Raw genomic sequence first — 19,828 nt, forward strand, 5'->3', positions numbered from 1 at the left:
CCCATGAAGCAGTCAGAACAAGTAGTTGAAGATATACTCCCAAAATAAATTTTTAAACACAGGAGTGCAGGTCAAGGTCGTCCTGAATTTACCTAGATTTAAGGACTATGTTGAAAAATAAGGACATGTAGCAAGTTCTATCATTTTCAGACTTTACTAACCTTCTTTCCAGCTCTACCCTCAAACTGAGGTTTAATTCTGAACCTATTACTGTCATCTTCAGAATCAGATTCCTTCTCATCACAGCCAAACAGCTTCCCAGATGCTCTACTCAAGAACTCCTGTTATGCAGATGAAGACAGAAACATTTATTAAAAACTGAGGCAATCAGTGTTTTATTATGTAATTTTGCCCCTCACATTTAAGAACCAACAACCCAGATGCATCTCCCAGGTAAGGGCGAATGGTGGTTAGAATGGAAACTTCTGACTCGGTGATACCTACTTGGACTTTCAGTACAGCCTGAATGGGGTGTGAAGGAAAGGAGGAGAGTTATTATATATGTGAGAAGAGTTTCAACAGGATTTCACTAATATTGATGTCAATGTGTAGATGATGGGAAGGCAAAGCTCATGTGGGAGTAAATCTCCAAGGTCCTCGTAGTTTCTGTGTGTGGTGGACTGAAAAGCCCTGGGTTTCACTGTGGCTCCCAGAGGATTTTATACTGAGCCTGGCAGTTGTGTAGAGGTCTTGGTATGCAAGTAACAAAAATAGATCTGCAGATATAGTGGAGTACCCACACAAGATACCCTGAACTTCTTACTTTTACTGGTTTCTCCACCAGATGGCTCAGCTCCGGAGTGTACATCTCCTCTGTCTCACTTTCACTGCCAGAACCAAAGATGATGTGTGTTGGTTTGTCCTCTGGATGACCATCCTAGAACCATCATCAAAGGCATCACATCTTAAGACAAACCCTCTTCTCCCTTCCCTCCCTTGTCCACTTCCCATCCTTTTTTTTTTTTTTAATCTAGTGAATGCCATTATCCACTTATTCTCCCAAGATAGTAACCTGTAAGTTCTCTTCCTCTCCATATCCAGTTGATCACCAAATCCCACCAAGTGGACCTTCTTGGTATCTTTTAACTCTATTCCCACTGTTACTGCCTTGGTTCACAACCTCCCAAAGGCTGTCCCTGTTTCCAGATTTGCCCCATTCAATCTGTTGTTCATCATGGCCTAAAAGTTCTTTCCCAACAGAGTTTAGCAAACTTTTTCCGTAAAGGGCCAGAGAGTATATATTTTAGGCTTTATGGTCTCAGTACTGTAATTACTTTTAAAAAATCCTTTAAAAATGTAAAAATCTTTCTTAGCTTCAAGGCTGTGCCAACACAGACTGTGGGCTGCATGGCCTGTGAGCTGTAATATATCAATTCCTGTTCGAATATATATACAACTAATCTTCATTCCTTTGCTTAAAGTTCTTTACTTTTTCCATAGCCTTCAGAATAAAGTCCAATGTCTGTAGCCTCTTCACAACCCCTATTTATTTCTCTAGACTCATTTCTTCCATCTCATACTCTATACATTTCAGCCATACTGACTGCAAACATTCCTGTATATATAAGTTGCTCCCTCTTCAGAAATACTTTCTTCTCCCTTCCTACCCTCTTACCTCTGCCTAACTAGTTTATACTGATTTTATCATTAGACTCAGTTCAGGCTGAGGAAACTCCCGACTCCCATCCTCCGGACCAACATGGTGTCTCCAAAGCACAACCAGAGCACATAGGCATACTTCTCTTTTCGCCTGTCGAATTCAACTGCCACCTTCTGCCAATGACCACCTGAAACAGGGACCATGATTCTCGAACTCACTCTATAAATTTATAACTTACAGTGAAGGCCTAGAACTTCATAGGTACTTAAAACTTGTTGATAGAATAAAGGCTCATTATGGTAAATCTTGGCAAGATATAAATTACTTGGGAAGTGATTTAAATGTAAATTCAGACATATTAGAATACATTACTTAGCTATACTAGTCCTAGTTTCTAAAGGAACGTGAACCAGAAAAAAAACAAATTAAAAATGTTTTCCTAACAGTTTAATCTCGCTTCTGCCAGGATACGCTAAAAATATGTGGTAATAAAACGTTTCTAACTCAAGGACACAAAACATGAAACTGGTAGGTGCTAAGATACTGACCTCTAAAGGGGCATGCCTACCTTCATGGAAAGAAAAGGATACAGGAGAAGCAAGCTGGCGGAGGAGTGAGTGACGTCACACTGACCTCCTCCCAGGACTAACCTAGAATTACAACTAAATTGTGGAGAAATCACCTGGAACAAACAACTGAACAATAGCAAGAGAGGAGCCTAATAACCTTGGACAGACAAAAGAATCAGCTTTAACACAATCTAACTGGTAAGGAATGTGGTAGAGACTCGAGAAGGCAGGCGGGCAGCCCCCATGGGCGGGAGCACCAGACAGGTATTGAAACGACCCGTTGGTTCCCCCTGAGAAGACTGGGGTCTAAACCATAAGCAGGGATCTCCAATCTACAGCACCAGAGCTGAAAAGTACATAGAAAACAGCCAGCTGTGAAAAGTGGCAGGGTTGCTCTCTGCCAGACACAGGCAGCTGGAGATGCAAAGAGCCTTTTAAAGGGCTACTGAATACATTTTTATTTCCAGCCACCTACCCTGGGCTTAGGCAAAGGCGAGGGCAGAGTGGGTTAGAGACACACTTGAGGAGAGACTGGGGAGGGAGGTTTGGAGGAGAGAACTCAGAGAGTAGGTGGTGGGATCCCGGTGCTGACTCCTCCCCTATACGGCAGCAGCCAGCTTGCTCAGGCAGAGCACTCCCCTGAGCAACAGCAGCCTGAGAGTACAAAATAACCTCACCTCCCAAGAGGGACTCTGCCCCGCCCTATGGTATCCAAGCTTGACTGCTGAGTGCAGAGTGACTAGATTAACAGCTGAAGGAGACAGCCACAGACAGTAGGTTCCTGAAAGTCTCTAAGAGACAGCCTAAGGTCAGACATGGTCAACAGCTGACATCATCTGAGGCAGCTCCAGCAAGAAAAAAACAGTGGTCTCCTACCACAGAAGTTCACACGACAAAGTCAGGAAATCAAGACAGATCAATTTAAGAACTAGAAGCAAAAGAGAAGAGCCTCACAAATAATGGGAAGACAAAGAAACAGTCCCCAGTTGAAAGGAAAAGAGGAATCCCCAGAAAGAGAACTAAATGAAATAGAGGCAAGTAAATTATAGATATTGAGTTCAAAACAACGGTTCTAAGGAAGCTTAATGAGTTCAATAAGCTCAGAGAGAATTACAAAAAACTACAGGGAAAACTACGAGGCACTTACTGCAAACTATATCAGCATGACAGAAGACATAGAACTATCAAGAAGAGACAAGAGGAAATGAAGAATACAATTTCTGGGTTGAAGAACACAGCAGAAGGGATCAAAAGCAGGCTAGATGAAGCAGAGGAACGAATCAGCAAGCTGGAGGATAAGGTAGAAAAAAACTTCCAGAAAGAGCAAGAAAATGAAAAAAGACTCAAAAAGAATGAAGAGGTATTGAGGGAAATGCAGGACAACCTGAAATGTAATAATATCTGTATAAAAGGGATACCACAAGGAGAAGAGGAGCAAGGGATACAGAACCTGTTTGAAAAAGTAATGATGGAAAACTTCCCTAATAGGAGGAGAGAAAAAGTCACACAAGTCCAGGAAGCACAGAGGGTCCCATGAAAGAGGATCCCATGAAAGAGGATCCAAATGAGGCCCAGTCCAAGACACGTCATCATTAAAATGGCAAATATCAAAGACAAACAGAGAATGCTAATGGAAGCAAGGGAGAAACAGGTAGTAACATTCAAGGGAGCCCTGGTATGACTATCTGCTGACTTCTCAACAGAAACACTACAAGCCAGAAGGAAGTGGCAAGAAATATTCCAAGTCATGAAAAACAAAGGCCTGCAACCAAGACTGCTCTACCCAGCAAGACTCTTAATTAAAATGTAAGGCAAAATTAGGGGTTTCCTTGACAAAAGAAAGCTAAAAGAAGACATCTCCTCCTAACCAGCATTGCAAAATATGCTATAAGGACTGCTTTAAGAAGATGAAGAAAAAGAGTCTATCAATACCCAGTTCCTTTCACTGTCACCAATACTTGGTATTACCAATATTTTTAATACTTATTAACTGATTGTGACGATAATGTGTTATTTTGGTACTTTATTATTTTGTTGAAACTAAATCTGTTTCTGTATACTTCTTGCCTATTTCTATTATTTTTAAAAAGCTTTAAATGACTTTTTGGTATTCTTTATACATTTTTTGATTAGAGTTTATAGAATTTTTTTCCCCTAAAAAAAAAAGTATTAACCCTTTTTTAGATGTGTTGCAATATTTTTTAAATTCTATTACTTGTCCTAAAACTTTTTTATATGTATATTACTATATAGTCTTAAATGTTTAATATAGTCATATTGTCAATATTTTCCTTTATACCTTCGGGTTTGAATTTTTTATGTCAGGGTAAGAAAAATATTAGTTTGTATTTTCTCCTAAAACTCCTGAGATATGACATATTGATTTTTAACTCACTTGAATATTTGTTGTATAATATGCAAAATAAGGCTCTATATTTGTTTTATTTCAAGTAATAGTGGTCCATGCACCTTATTCTTGAATAAGCCTATTTCCCCCAGTGATTTGTAATATCAATTTAATTGTATATTATATTGTTAGATATATACATTTGTTTCTAGAATGCTCATTTTATTTCATTGATCTACTTGATTATTTCTGTGCAGGTGTCATGTTTTAATTGCTAAGACTTTATAATAGATTTAAATTTTTTAATATTTTATAATGGATCTTGATATTTAAAAAAATAAATAAAATCAATTGGCATTTTTAAAAAGAAAGAATCTTTTGTGACATGATGGATGGAACTGGAGAATATTATGCTAAGTGAAATAAGACAGTCGGTGAAAGACAAACACCATATGATCTCACCTATAAGTGGAATCTATTCCACAAAATAAACTAATGAACAAAATAAACCACGGGCATGGAAACATGGAGCAGACTGAAAGTGACCAGAGGGGATGGGGAAGGAGGACAATGGTGGAAAGGAGGAGAAGGGACTAAACAAAGAATGTATGAATCTTGATACAGAGATTCATACCCATGGACATGAACAACAGAGTGGGAATTGACTGTGGGAGAGGGGGACGGGGTGGGATGGGTGGAGGAGGGCAAAGGGAAAAATTGTGTCAGCTGTAATAGAATAAACATGATTTAAAAATAAGATTTAAATTTTTTAAAAATGGATACAATTTTAGAGGTCTTGTTAAACCAGAAATTGAAAATACACTCACCAAATTTGCCAGGGCATTATGAATCAGTTTCTTTTGTACTTCTTTGGCCTTCTGCCTAGCCTCTAAGGCAGCCAAACGCTTCTGATTATCTTCAGCTTGCTTGTCCTTAGCATTAGCATCTGATGAGCTAACAGGAAGTTGGAAGTCAGTTTCACTTCCCTGAGTATCCATCCTGGAGGAGACCTCTAGGGACTTCTCAGGGACTATGTGGCTGCTCAGGTCAGGCATCTTTTCAGAGCCCTCTCCTGTCTTTGTGGACCTATGGCAACAGTCTTCATCAAAGCCTATTTTGGGAGTCTCTGCATCAAGAATTATAGATTTCTTATCTTTTAATATTAACAGATTAGACATAGGAATTCTACGCCCTTTTTCTGCAGTGCTAGAGGACACCACTTTGTAATTCTGACTCGTAAAAGTGAACTGTCTCTGAGGCTGAATATGGTTTGGGTCATCTGCTTTCTCTGCACATGGAAAAGGAGTGAGTTTGCTTGATGGGCCATTAGCATATGGGAAGCCCTTTTCCATGGACAAGTTAGGAGGGTCCTCAAGTTTCACGGAATTCTGATTTTTATTAATATTGCCAGATTTTTTCACCAATTCCTTCCCATAGAGACAACCTACTCCCTTGAATGCCTGGAATTTTAGCTTTAAGTTGTTTTCCTTCGGTTTCTGTTTTCTAGGAGTGTTCTCTTCTCCTTCTAAAAGGGAAGCCACAATCTCTTCAGGATAAATACATTGTCGACCTCCTCTGTGGAGGCTATCAGAAATCCTGTGGCTCTTGGAGGTGGTTTCCCAGCCATTGCTCTTATCTTCTTTTGGAGCCTTCAAGTCACAGCCAGCTAACTGTTCCAAATTAGCTAAAGTAAGAGTCACATGGAGAGAATTTTTCACCATGGCATTATACTCATCTTCCTGGGACTTGGCTAATTCTGACACAGAATCAGCATCCTCACTGCTAATGGACTTGGACAGAGATTTACAACTAAGATGCTTTATTCTGTCACTGATGGCTAGTTTTACGTTGTGTTTTTTTTGTACTTTAATACAATGATCAGAAAGCTCACAGTTTTTTCTATTTTTCGAAGTTTTCTTGTACAGAGGCTTTTCCATTTGTGAAAATTCTGTACTATTTTTGATCTTATCAACATTTTTTTCCATTGCAAGATCATCTGTATCTCCTGAATCATAGTCACAATTATTACCCACAAGATTTTCTTCATTATCGAGGCAAGAGACATTATTTTTGTTGCCTAAACCTGTTAAAGAACTAAGTTTGTGAACATCTGATTTGAAATCATTCCTTACAACTTCAAAGGGATCATTTTCAGATTCACTTATTGAGGACCATGTAGTGCTCCCTAAGTTTTCCTCTCTTGCAATCATTAGTCTTAATCCATCTTCAGAATCGATATCATCATCATACATGCTATTTTTGTTTCTTTTAATTTTTTGACTATCAGAATCAGGTACATGGAATGATTTAGGAGTAGTAGGATCATTATGTATTTTCTGAGCAGCCTGTTGCAGTGTTAAGTGTGGATTCTTCATTTTTACTTTGTGGTGTCTTGATCTCATAGCCAGAGATTCAGTAGGGCTCTCATCCTTCTGCACTTTTATTATTTTGTTGGGAGGGCAGTGAAAGTCAGAAAATTTCCCTTGCCGTTTCTTACTCATAGGACCGTTCCCTCCTTCCAACTCCCAAGTGAGACTGGATATAGGAATGGCATTTGTGAAGTCTTCTCCTATTTTTTTTAAGTTGTGGCAGTATTTTGAAGGATCATACTTTATAATGTTTTCAACAGTCAAGGAACAAAACAGAGGCCCTAGGTTTTATGAAAACCTGTCAGTCTGGTGAAACAAAAGGAATACTTTTTAATTTTACCCTCAGTTTCCTACCCAATAAAATGAGGACTTCATTAGGTGACCTCAGGTTCTCTGGAACTGAGCATTTTATCTAGAGTTCAAAACAAAGTATCATCACTAATAACTGGAAGAAATTATGTGGGAGATAAAATGAAGCACCATTACTATTAATTAGCAGAATATCTACTTGAATGTAGACATTACAGCAAACTAATTCAGATTATATTCTAGATACAGAGACCCAAAAACTGTTTTTTGTAAATCTGAGAAATCCACCCACTGAACTATTGCCATAAAGCAGACTGTAGAGAGCACCCAAAGGGGCACAGCTAGACACTGCACGCCCTTGGGTCTTAAATTTTGGGGGGCATTCCTGCCTTCTCCATACTGGTTTATCCTAGCTTTGATTTTCCTAGCTCAGTAACATCAATTTTACATCTACTCACTCTCTGCGGGGTGTTCTAAAGGTCTTTATTAGAAAGGTAGTAACTCTTTGCCAGGGCGTGTTTTGTTGCTACTATTATCCAGAAAGAGTCTAGTTAATGTCAATGTGCTGTTACAGTTGACATACTATGTCATGACAGCTGACATTTGTTGATTTCCTAAAACATATGAATAGGCAATAGTAAGTTGCTTTAAGTTATCACTTCTAAAAAGTGTCCACGGTTTCTCAGCTTCACACTTCCCTTCAAAATCCTCCTCTTTGCTCTTAGTGCCTGCCATTGGTAGGAAGCCAGAAGGTAAAAAGAAAAGAGTCACTGTTTTCCTGATTTTTGTGCCACAGGCAGGGAAGACAACAGCAGCAGCTATGGCCCAGGCTTCAGTGACCTCAGTGGCACAGTAGCTATAAGCAATGAGAACACACCTTTCTGCTTCTCTAACTCCAGAAAGTAGCTATTGGCTTGGGTTATTAATCTCTGGGCAGCCTGATACTCAGCTTCTAGCTCCTCCAGATTTTTAAACACACAGAGTATATTACGTCCTCTCTGTTTGAAGTACCTGGAACTGCTTCTGGTTCCCTGATACATGCTATAAGAGCTAAAGAATACACAAGTTACACCTTCTGACCAGGAGTTCATGACATTAGGAATTCGAGGTCTTAGACAATCTGACTGTATTACCTCAAGGGAACAGGCATCTGAATTTGCTCTTTCTGGGTTCCACACTATTTCTCCACCCACCATTCTCATGCTTGTCTACATATTTTAATCTACTATTTTCCTCTCTCCTGGACTCCTTCTTATTACTTTTCTAGTAATGTGAAACCTCCTCCACGTCCTCCAAAGCTTTCTTTTAACAATAACCCCATGTTCCTTTGCCCTACCTCTTTCAGCAATGGCTTTGAATCCATGTCAAATGAGAGGAAGGGTCTATAAACTAGTAAATGCAAAGACGTCTTTGACAATCATCATTTGTATCATTTGTATAAAACTCATTGCATTCTCTAATTATTCTATTAATTGTTCCATTCTTATAGGTAGTAAGGTCTTACCTTAGGTAGATGTTGGGAACATAAAACCATTAAATAAACACTTAAAGATTTCCTGACAGAGGCAGCAAAATTCTAAAGGCAGGATGTAAACTTTCGTAGTTAGCCAAAACTGTGCTAAATAATTACTCTGAAAACCCACTTGCAAAGGATATTTTATGTTTGCGTTGATTCTTTAGATGAAGAATAGGTAAGACTCTTCCAAATTTACTCACAACCCAGTTCTAAAAAAAAAAAAAAAAAAGTATTTACTACATATGTCACAAATAAAAAAGATAAACCAATTTTTATAAATATAACTTAAAAAAATTGAACTCATGCTCAGTTATGATTACTATTGGGTTTAGTTTTCTGATAATGAAACGTTGAGTTCGCAAAAAAAGCATATGAAGAAAAAAAAGAAGGAAATTAGGGGTAGCTATCAATCCCATATAAGCCATGTAGGATGCTACGCAAAAAACACCAGTTGTTAGTGATAGTAGCAGCATGGCAGCATGAGATGACCTCCCCTTAAAGTTATAACAAGTTAGACAGCCATAAGTCAACAAAGGACTCAATACGCAAATACTTCTGAGGGATCCACGCACTGAGACATCTAAAGGTGGGCATATCAGAGTGAGCAGGGAAGAAGAGGGGTTGAGGACAGAGATAGAAGCAGCAGATACAGTCTGGTGCTCACTGTGGACTAAAAAGACACAAAAGCAAGGAAGAGTTGGGGTGACACCACTAATGGACAGAATGGAGGAGCAGAGGCAGCAATTGGGCCTTCGTGGCAGGTACACACTGAGGCTGAGTCCCAGGGTCACAGCAGAGAAGCAGTACAAAGGGTTACAGTATTCCACAAACTGCCAACACCAAAAAATAAAAAAAAAGAAAGCAGCAGTCGTGGGAACCCCTCCCCCTACCCATCCTCCTGTGGCCTGCCCAGCATTAAAGCCCTCATTTGCAGATCAAGAAAAGGCAAAAACAACTTTCAAAGCCTAAATGGTCTGTACACATTATAACCTAAGCCAGTGGAAAGAAGAGTCTCAGACATGTCAAGCTACCTCTGCTAACCTACCCTTCACCCACCCATCATGGCAGAGCCTGGTAGAGCCAGCTGAGACAGTAGTGTGGCTGGTAGCTTACATCTGCAGGAGAGTGGCACTAAGAGGCACAGACCAGCAGACCCAGAGCCTGCCACATATCACCATCCTGAGACTGAGGAGTCTGGGTTGTAAAAAGGAAGCCCACATCCTTACAGGATATGAGGTGATTCCCCCAACTGAAGAGACACCAATGCACAGAGATCAAGAAAGCCCTAGTAATGCAGGTAAAACAAAAAACACCTGTACTTTACCACCACCTACTGGAAAACAAAAGAAAGACCTCCACTTACCAATATGCTAAACAAGTGATTCTTCAACTGCTGTGCCACAGAATTTTAGAAATGTTTGTTAGAAAAGGATAAATGTTTAGAAATTTAGAAATATTTGACTACTTAGTCAGGGGCATTGACCTCTTTTCCCATAGACTGTCAAAAAAAAAAAATAACAGCAAACACAACAATAGCTGTCCCGCAGGAATGCCCTGAGGTCATACAGTACAATTCTTCTTACTGGGCATGTCACATAATAAGGTTGTGTTTGATTGGTTAATTCTTGGTACCAGATATCCTTATCTACAAGCATAGGCACCTGATTTTTTTTTTTTTTTTTTTTTTAGATTTTATTTATTTTTAGAGAGAGGGGAAGGGTGTAACAATTGATTCCCTCTCACATGTCAGCTGGGGACCTGACCTACAAGCCAGGTATGTGCCCTGACCAGGAATCGAACATTGACCTCTCGGTTCTCAGGCTGGCACTCAGGCCACTGAGCCACACTAGCCAGGGCAGCACCTGATTTTTTTTTTTTTTAAATCTTCACCCGAGGATATGTTTTTACTGATTTCAGGGAGAGAGCAAGGGAGAGGGAGAGAAACATTTGATGGGTTGCCTTGCGTACTTGTCCTGACTGGGGATCAAACCTGCAAAGTAGGTATGTGCACTGATGGGGAATTGAACCTGCAACCTTTCTGGTACACGAGACAATGCTCCAACCAAATGAGCAACCCAGCCAAAGTTAGGTACCTGATTTTTTACAAAGTCACATTGGAGCAAAACGGGTAGGTAATAACCATTATTTTTTGTTTTGTAAATCAATCAAAATCGTACACATTGTTTTGATCAGATCAGCAAAAAATGTATTTTTTGGTGTGCCACAGAATTTTAGTAATTAGTTGATATGTGCAATGATATAAAAATGGCTGAAAAATCACTGTGCTAAATAATAAACAGTCAAATACTGCAAAGAGAGGGAGAGGGAGATTAAATTCCACAAATGCTCAGGAAGAAAAATAATGCATCAAGCAAAATGAAAAACCAAGGTAAAAAGAAAGATCAGAAAGTAAATGAAAAATACAAAGAAAAAAAACTTTAAGACAAAGAAGACAGTGATTAAAATTACAGAGAATTCAAGATTATCATATTGAAAAAATTCAGTAACATACAAGAAATTTCAAAAAATTAGTTCAAGTTCAGGAATAAAATCAACGAAAAAAAGAAGTACTTTACCAAAAAACTGAAACTTTCAACAAAAACCAAACAGAAATTCTGGCTGAAGAACTCAGTAAAAGAGATGAAGAATGAACCAGCAAACTTAGGAAAAAGAGCACACCAGATGGAGAAAGAATTAGTGATACTGAAGACAGAAATCTAGAAATGACTTGGGTGGAAGAACAGATTCGAGAGTAAAAAAATTTAAAGAACTCCACAAAAACTATCTAATTTCATTAGAGAGAGCAATATTAAGAATAACTGTCATACCAGAAGAGAGGGAGAAGGGAACAACGAGTTTATTCAAAAGAAAAATCGACAAGAACTTCCTGTACGTACGGAGAGAACTGGACATTCACTCTAAGAAGCTTATAGACCTAATTTTCTCAATCCAAAAAGGCCTTCTTGTAGGTACATTAAACTGCCAAAATTTATTAAAAAAGGAAAAAAGCTCAAGGTTGCCAGGGTAAAGACAGTAACCTATGAAATAAACCCCATTAGGTTATCATTCTGTTTTTCAAAAAAAACTCTAAGGTAGGAGAGAGTGGAATCAAATATTCAAAATATGCAAAGAAAGACATCACCATGCAAGGATAACATATTAAGCAAAGTTATCCTTCACACATAAAGGAGAAATAAGGTTTTTTCCAGACAAACAGAAGCCGAGTCAAATTCCGACAAGACCTGCATCACAAGAAATGATGAAAGGTGCTCTTCTACCTGAAACAAAGACAAACAAAACTGTAAGATGATTAAAAGACAGAAGCAAAACATTTCAACTCATGTTCAGAATAGGGTATTAAACATTTAAATATAACATAAAGGTTAAAGGAGGTCAAATCTTTTTAAATAAACAAGGTAATAGATACTGCAACTGGAAATGAACAGAAAGCATAAAAGAAGATAATCTGTGACAACAAAAACATAAAAGGTGAGGTGGGAGGGACTGATCTTGCCTGGTGAATGAAGATAAAGCGCAATCACAAGGAAAAAAACTCTTGTACAATTGCAACTTTTTTTTTTTTTTTTTTTTTTTGCAGAAACCTAATGGTAACCACTACGAGACAAAAATCTAAAACTGAGACATAAACCAAGAAAAATAAAACAGCCCTGGCTCATATGGTTCAGTTGGTTGGACCATCATCCCATACATCAAAAGGCTGGGGATTTGATCCGCTGTTGGGGTATATGTAGGAGACAACCAATGCTTCTTTTTCTCTCTCTCACTCTCTCTGTCTCTCCCTCTACCTCTTCTTCTCTCTCTAAAATCAATAAACATATTTTTAAAGAAAAAGAAAACAGAGGGAAAAAAATCATAAAATACCACCAAACTAAAATAACAGACAGAAATACAAGGGAAAAAAATAGTGAAGACACAGAGCTACCAAAAACAAAAGATAAGATGGCTATTGCTACCTTCAGGAGACACACCTCAGCTACAAAGACAAACATAGTGACAGGGTAAAATACGATACTCCAAGCAAGTTGCATTCAGAGAAAAATTGGTGTAGCCATACTTAAAACAGACAAAATAGATTTCAAGATAAAAATAGGTAGCAAGAGACAGAGATGGACATTTGATAATGATAAAGGAGGTAATACATCAGGAAGACATAACACTTACCAATATACCGTGTTATGCCATGTAAAATGTGCACCCATGTTTTTATTATACCCATTACTATACACATGGTATGTAACCATTCTACCCATGTATAATGCGCATCCTTATTTTTCCCTCAAAAAACTGGGCAAAAAAGTACACATTATACACAGCAAAATATGGTATATGTACCCAACCTAGGAGCATCAAAATCTACAACACACTTACTAAACAGAAATAGAGAAAGTGACAAAAATACAAGTATAGTAGGGAACATAAATACCCATTGACAGCAATGCATAGACCATCCAAACAAAAACATCAATAACTGGAACTATAATAGCATAAACAATAACAACAACAAAAAAAAAACCAACAATGAAATATCAGTCTTAAATGAAACATTAGACCAAAGAGACATTATCAATATTTACAGAGCTTCCATATCAAATACCAGATAACACATTCTTCTCCAGTGCACGTGGAACAGTCAGTCAAGGACAGTCCCAATGTTGGGGTACAGAACTAGCCTCAACAAATTTAATAAAATTGAAATCATACTAAGCATATTCACTGACCACAATGCTTTGAAGCTATAAATCAATGGGAAAAGCTGGGAAAACTACAAACATGTGAAGACTAAACAGCATGCTACTGAAAAACAATGAGGTCAAAGAAAAAATAGAATCAGAGATCAAATGATACATAGAAACAGATGAATATGACAATACAAAAAAATCAAAATTTGAGGATGCAGCAAAAGCACTAGCATTTCAGGCCCACCTCAATAAGAAAAATCTATGCCCTGGCTGGTGTGGCTCAGTGGACTGAGAGCCAGCCTGTGAACCAAAGGGTTGCTGATTCAATTCCCAGTCAGGGCACATGCCTGGGTTGCGGGACAGGTCCCCAGTAGGGGGTGTGTGAGAGGCAAACACACTTTGATGTTTCTCTCCCTCTCTCCTTCCCTTCCCCTCTCTCTTTTAAAAATAAACAAATCTTAAAAAAAATAAAAAAAGAAAAATCTCAGATAAACAACCTAACATTTCTCCTTAAAGAACTAGGAAAAGAATAAATAAAACAAAGCCTAAAGTCATCAGAAAAAAAGAAATAATAAAAACTGAAGCAGAATTAAATAAAATACAGAACAAAAAAAAAAGCAATAGGAAAAAGTCAGTGCAAGAAAGAGCTGGGTCTTTGAAAAAATATATACCATATATACTTGAGAAGACTCAAAATCAGAAATGAAAATCAAGAAGTACACTGGACACAAAGAAATACAATGGATTATAGGTTATGCATCATCAAATATGATAACTGGAACTATATGATAACCTAGAAGAAATGGATTATATATAGTCTTCCTAAACTGATCAAGAAGGACTGGAAAATCTAAATAGAACAATCAACATTAAGGAAATTGAAAGTCATCAAAAACCTCCCCCAAAAATAAAAAGTCCAGGGCTGGATGTCTTCAACAGTGAATTCTACCAAACATTAAAAGATTTAATACCTATACTTTTCAACTCTTAAAAAATTGAGAAAGAAGCAATACTTCCAAACATGTTTTATGAGACCACCAAATCCTGGCACAGATAACACATGCAAAAAAATTACAGACTGGTATGTTTGATGAATAAATACAAAAGTCCTGCACAAGATATTACCAAACAGAATACAACAATACATTAAAAACATAATATATACATCACAATCAAGTGGGGTTCATTTCAGGAGCCCAAGGATGGTTCAACATATGCAAACTGATCAATACACCATATTAACAAAGTGACATGTAAAAATCATGTGGCAGATATCAGTGGATGCAGAAAAAGCATTTGACAAGAAAACAACATCTATTTATGTGTAAAACATTCAATAAAACAGGAACGGAAGGAAAGTACCTCATAAAATAAAGGCCAGAGGGGGGGAAGGAAGATGGTGGAGGAGTAAATGGGAGTCAAGCTGACCTCCTCCTCCCAAGACCAAAGTGGAATTGCAACTAAATAGTGGAGAAATCACCCGGAAAACAATGGAACGATAGTGGGAGAGGAGCCTTGGAGCCGGGGACAGACAGTGGATTCAACTCTCACACATCCCAACGGGTGAGAAGTGTGGTGGAGGCTCAAGAGGGTAGGCTGGGCGCCCACGGGAACTAGCACCAGAGGGACACTGAAACGGCTAGTTAGCTCTCCCTGAGAAGAACAGGGTCTGAATCATAAACAGGGACCCCTAGATTATAGCAGCTAAAACCTGGAAAACACACAGACAAAACGCAACCCCAAAAAGCTTAGGGGCGCTCTCCGCCAGAGAGACAGGTGGCTGGGGATGCAAAGAGACATTTAAAGGGCCAACGCAAAAATTGCAGTGGCAGCCACCCTCTTTGATCTCTGGGTAGAGGCGGCAGCAGGGTGGGCTGGTGCCTGGGAAAAGATTGGTGAGGTAAACTTTGTGAAAGGAACTGAGACGGCGGCCGGTCGAGCCCCGGTGATAACGCACCTCCCACTCTGCAGCTACCATCTGGCTCAGGCATAACGGAATCAATTAACCTGCCTTTTGTGCACTCCGCACACAGCTTGTGCGTGTTGTGAGTTGGGGGGCTAAGTGCAGACAAGCTGGAAGAAGTAGAGGATCCTTGGCCAAAGGGGTCACACAGCTGCATTGAGAGGCTTGAGGAGAGACTGGAGACAGAGGCATTGGGGAAAGAATGGGAGGAGAAAAAGGGGAGTCCCGACTCCCTCCCCATTCCGTAGTCTCCATTTTGCGCAGGCAGGGGGTGCCTGCAAAGAGGCAGAAACGGGGCGCGCATGAGCCAGACTGCCCGTGATTGCAACATGGTCCACAGAAATAGTGGATCACTGGCAGAAGGGTTCACAGAACTGCCCAAAGACCCCTGAAGAAAGACTGGAGACAGAGGCATTGGGGAAAGAACAGGAGGAGAAACCAGGGAGTCCCGACTCCCTCCACATTCCGCAGTCTCCATTTTGCATAGGCAGAGCGGGCCCCCAAAGAGGCAGAAGCAGGCGCACAGGAGCCAGACGGCCTGCGAATACAACGCGGTCCGCAGATATAGTGGATCCCTAGCTGAAGGGGTCACAGAACTGCCCAGAGACCCCTGTGGAGAGACTGGAAACGGAGGCGTTGGGCAAAGATCGGGAGGAGGAACCAGGGAATCTCAACTCCTTCACCTTTCCATAGTCTCCATTGTGCGTGGGCAGGCCACGACCCCAAAGAGCCAAAAGCTGAAAAGCACACAATAGACAGCCCAAAACCACCCAGTGCAGGTGTGCACACACACGCACCAACTGCCCGCGAGGGTTGGCAAGCGCGTGTGCAGACCCGTGCAGGCTGGTCAGGGCACGCGCAGGCTGGCGCCCACGGGGCCTGAGAGGGAATGCACAGATCGGTGAGGGCAGGCATAAACTGGCCCACGTGGGCCTGCGAGTGCAGAGCGGTCTGTAGAAATAGTAGATCCTGGGCCGAAGGGGTCACATAGCTGCCCAGAGACCCTGGAGGAGAGACTAGAGACAGGATTAACCAGAGAGTCCTGGAGCTGATTTCCTCCTATTTCTGTAGACTCCATTTGCGCGGGTAGGCGATGCCGCGAAAGAGCCAAAAGCGGAGAAAGCACAAAACAGAAGACCCCAAACTGACCAGTGCCGAGGTGCCCCTGGGCTGGGGCAAGCGCGCGCCCAGGCAGGCAGGGGATCCTGCCGGGCCGGGGAGTACACTCAAGGAGCGGGTGTGAGAGTATAGAACGATACACAGAAATAGTGGATCCCTGGCGGAAGGGGTCACAGAGCTGCCCAAAGCAGGAGTCACACACAGACAGCAGACTCCTGGAAAGCTCAAACAAATGACACAAGGACATATAGGGTCAACAACTAACATCATCAGAGACAGGCCCAGAAAGAAAATAAAAATAAAAATAAAATAAATATAAATAAACAAATAAATAAAAAGAACCGCCTACTACCAAAGAAGTTTAATCCACAAAGTCAGGAAATCTAGACGGCCCAATTGAAGCAGAACCAAAAATAAATAAATAAATAAATTACTTTATACACTCTCACAAAAATGGGAAGAAAAAGAAGTTTCCCCCAAATGAGTGGAAAAGGGGACTCCCCACAGAGAGAGCTCAATGAAATAGAGGCAAGGGTACTCTCAGATATTGAATTCAAAACAATGGTCCTAAGGAAGCTCAATGAGCTCAGCCAGCTCAAAGATAACTATGAGAAACTGAACAAAAACTATCAGGACCTTACAACAAACTATATCAACCTGGAAAAGGACATAGAAACTATCAAGAAGACACAAGGGAATATGAAAAACACCATTTCTGAATTGAAGACCACAGCAGAAGGACTCCAAAGCAGGCTGGATGAAGCCGAGGATCGAATCAGTGAGATGGAGGATAAGGCAGAAAAAAGCTCCCAGAAAGAACAAGAAATGGAAAAAAGACTCAAAAAGAATGAAGAGGCATTTAGGGAAATGCAGGACAACCTGAAACACGATAATATCAGCATAAGAGGGATACCAGGAGGAGAAGAAGAAGAGCAAGGGATAGAGAAACTCCTCGAAAAAATAATAATGGAAAATATCCCCAATTTGAGGAGAGAAAAGGTCTCGTGAATCCAGGAAGCACAGAAGACCCCACTCAAGAGGGACTCAAGGAGGTCCACTTCAAGACACATCATCATTAAAATGGCAACTATCAAAGACAAACAGAGAATCCTCAAAGCAGCAAGGGAGAAGGAGAAAGTAACATACAAGTGGGCCCCCGATACGCCTAGGAGCTGACTTCTCAACAGAAACACTACAAGCCAGAAGGCAATGGCAACAAATATTCCAAGTCATGAAAAGCAACGGCCTACAGCCAAGGCTGCTCTACCCAGCAAGGCTCTCAATTAAAATATAAGGGGAAATAAGGAGTTTCCCAGACAAGAAAAGGCTAAAAGAATACATCTCTACCAAACCAGCACTCCAAGATATGCTAAAGGTACTGGTTTAAGAACATGAAGGAAAAGAGTGAGAAAGAGAAAAACAGAAGTACAAAGAGAAAAAATGAATAAGTTCCTATCAGTAATAACTCTCAATGTAAATGGACTAAATGCCCCAATCAAAAGACACAGGGTAGCTGAATGGATAAGAAAACATGACCCACACATATGCTACCTATAAGAGATCCACCTCACACAAAAGAAGTATACAGATTGAAAGTAAATGGATGGAAAAAAATATTCCAAGCAAATGGGCAAGAGAAAAAGGCCAGGGTTACCATACTTTTATCAGACAAAGTAGATTTCAAGACAAAGGCCATAAAAAGAGACCCAGAGGGGCACTACATAATACTTAAAGGAAGACTGTATCAAGAAGACATAAACATTGTAAATTTATATGCTCCCAATATAGGAGCCATCAAGTATATAAGGAAATTGTTGGACAACTTCAAAAAAGATATAGACAGCAACACACTGATAGTAGGGGATTTCAACACCCCACTGTCAAAAATGGACAGATCTTCCAAACAAAACGTCAATAAGGATATCATGGAGCTGAATGATGCACTGAATCAAATAGACTTAGCTGACATATATCTAAAACCTTACATCCCAAACAAGAAAAATACACATTCTTTTCAAATGCTCATGGCAGTTTTTCAAAAATAGACCACATAATAGGACACAAAGCAAACATCGGAATATTCAGGAAAACTGAAATAATACCAAACTTTTTCTCGGACCACAAGGGATTGAAACTGGAAATCAACCTCAAAGAGAAACTTCAAAAACTTGCAAACTCATGGAGACTGAACAGTACACTATTAGACAATGAATGCGTCAAGAATGAGATAAGAAAAGAAATCAAAACATTTCTGGAAACAAATGAAAATGAACAGACAACAGTCCAAAACCCATGGGACACAGCAAAGGCGGTCCTGAGAGGGAAGTTCATAGCAATACAGGCTTACCTAAAAAAGATAGAAACATTTCAAATAAAAGACCTAACACTACAACTTCAAGAACTGGAGAAACAACAACAAATAAATCCCAGAGCAAGTAGAAGGAAGGAAATAGTCAAGATTAGAGCAGAACTGAATGACATAGAGACGAAGAGAACAATTCAGAGGATCAACCAATCCAGAAACTGGTTCTTTGAATAGATAAATAAAATTGACAAGCCTTTAAGAAGACTCATCAATAATAGAAGGGAGAGGACCCAGATTAATATCAGAAATGAAGAGGAGAAATAACAACTGATACCAGAGAAATACAAAGGATCATCAGAAACTACTATGAACAATTATATGCCAAGAAATTTCAAAACCTTGATGAAATGGACTAATTTCTAGAAAAGTATCATCTTCCAACACTGAAAGAGGAGGAAACAGCAAGCTTGAACAGACCGATAACAGCTGGGGAAATTGAAGCAGTCATCAAGAAACTCCCTGCACACAAAAGCCCAGGGCGGGACAGTTTCCCAGGAGAATTTTACAAAACATTTAAGGAAGAGCTAACCCCTGTCCTTCTCAGACTATTCCAAAAAATCCAAGAGGAGGGAAGACTCCCAGACTCTTTCTATGAGGCCAGCATCACCCTGATCCCAAAACCAGATAAAGACCCTACAAAGAAAGAAAACTACAGGCCAATTTCGCTTATGGACATAGATGCTAAAATCCTCAACAAAATGTTGGCAAACCGCATCCAGCAATACATTCAAAAGATTATCCACCACGATCAAGTGGGATTCATCCCAGGGTTGCAGGGATGGTTCAATATACGCAAGTCAATAAACGTGATACATTACATAAATAAAAGACAAGACAAAACCGCATGATCATCTCAATAGACGCAGAAAAAGCATTCGATAAGAAACAGCACCCAGTTATGATCAAAACACTCAGCAAAATGAGAATTAATGGGGCATTCCTCAACGTAATAAAGGCCATATATGAAAAAC

General features: G+C 39.8%; 1 protein-coding gene across 6 annotated transcripts in view; it reads right to left on the reverse strand.

The window, feature by feature from the left end:
• The window catches only part of NOL8 (nucleolar protein 8), a 44,413-nt gene that overhangs the window by 15,249 nt on the left and 9,336 nt on the right, over window positions 1-19,828 (reverse strand). For all 6 annotated transcript variants that reach the window (XM_054588002.1, XM_054588000.1, XM_054588003.1 and 3 more), the window contains 4 exons: window positions 8,849-8,919; window positions 5,344-7,132; window positions 764-877; window positions 162-281 (listed from right to left, as the gene is read on the reverse strand). In XM_054588002.1, coding sequence (XP_054443977.1) covers window positions 162-281; window positions 764-877; window positions 5,344-7,132; window positions 8,849-8,919 — 2,094 coding nt within the window. The remainder of the gene's footprint in view (window positions 1-161; window positions 282-763; window positions 878-5,343; window positions 7,133-8,848; window positions 8,920-19,828) is intronic.

Source organism: Pteronotus mesoamericanus, unplaced genomic scaffold (assembly GCF_021234165.1).
Source record: "Pteronotus mesoamericanus isolate MK-2021 breed Mesoamerican mustached bat unplaced genomic scaffold, CSHL_Meso_final scaffold_125, whole genome shotgun sequence".
Lineage (NCBI taxonomy): Eukaryota > Metazoa > Chordata > Mammalia > Chiroptera > Mormoopidae > Pteronotus > Pteronotus mesoamericanus.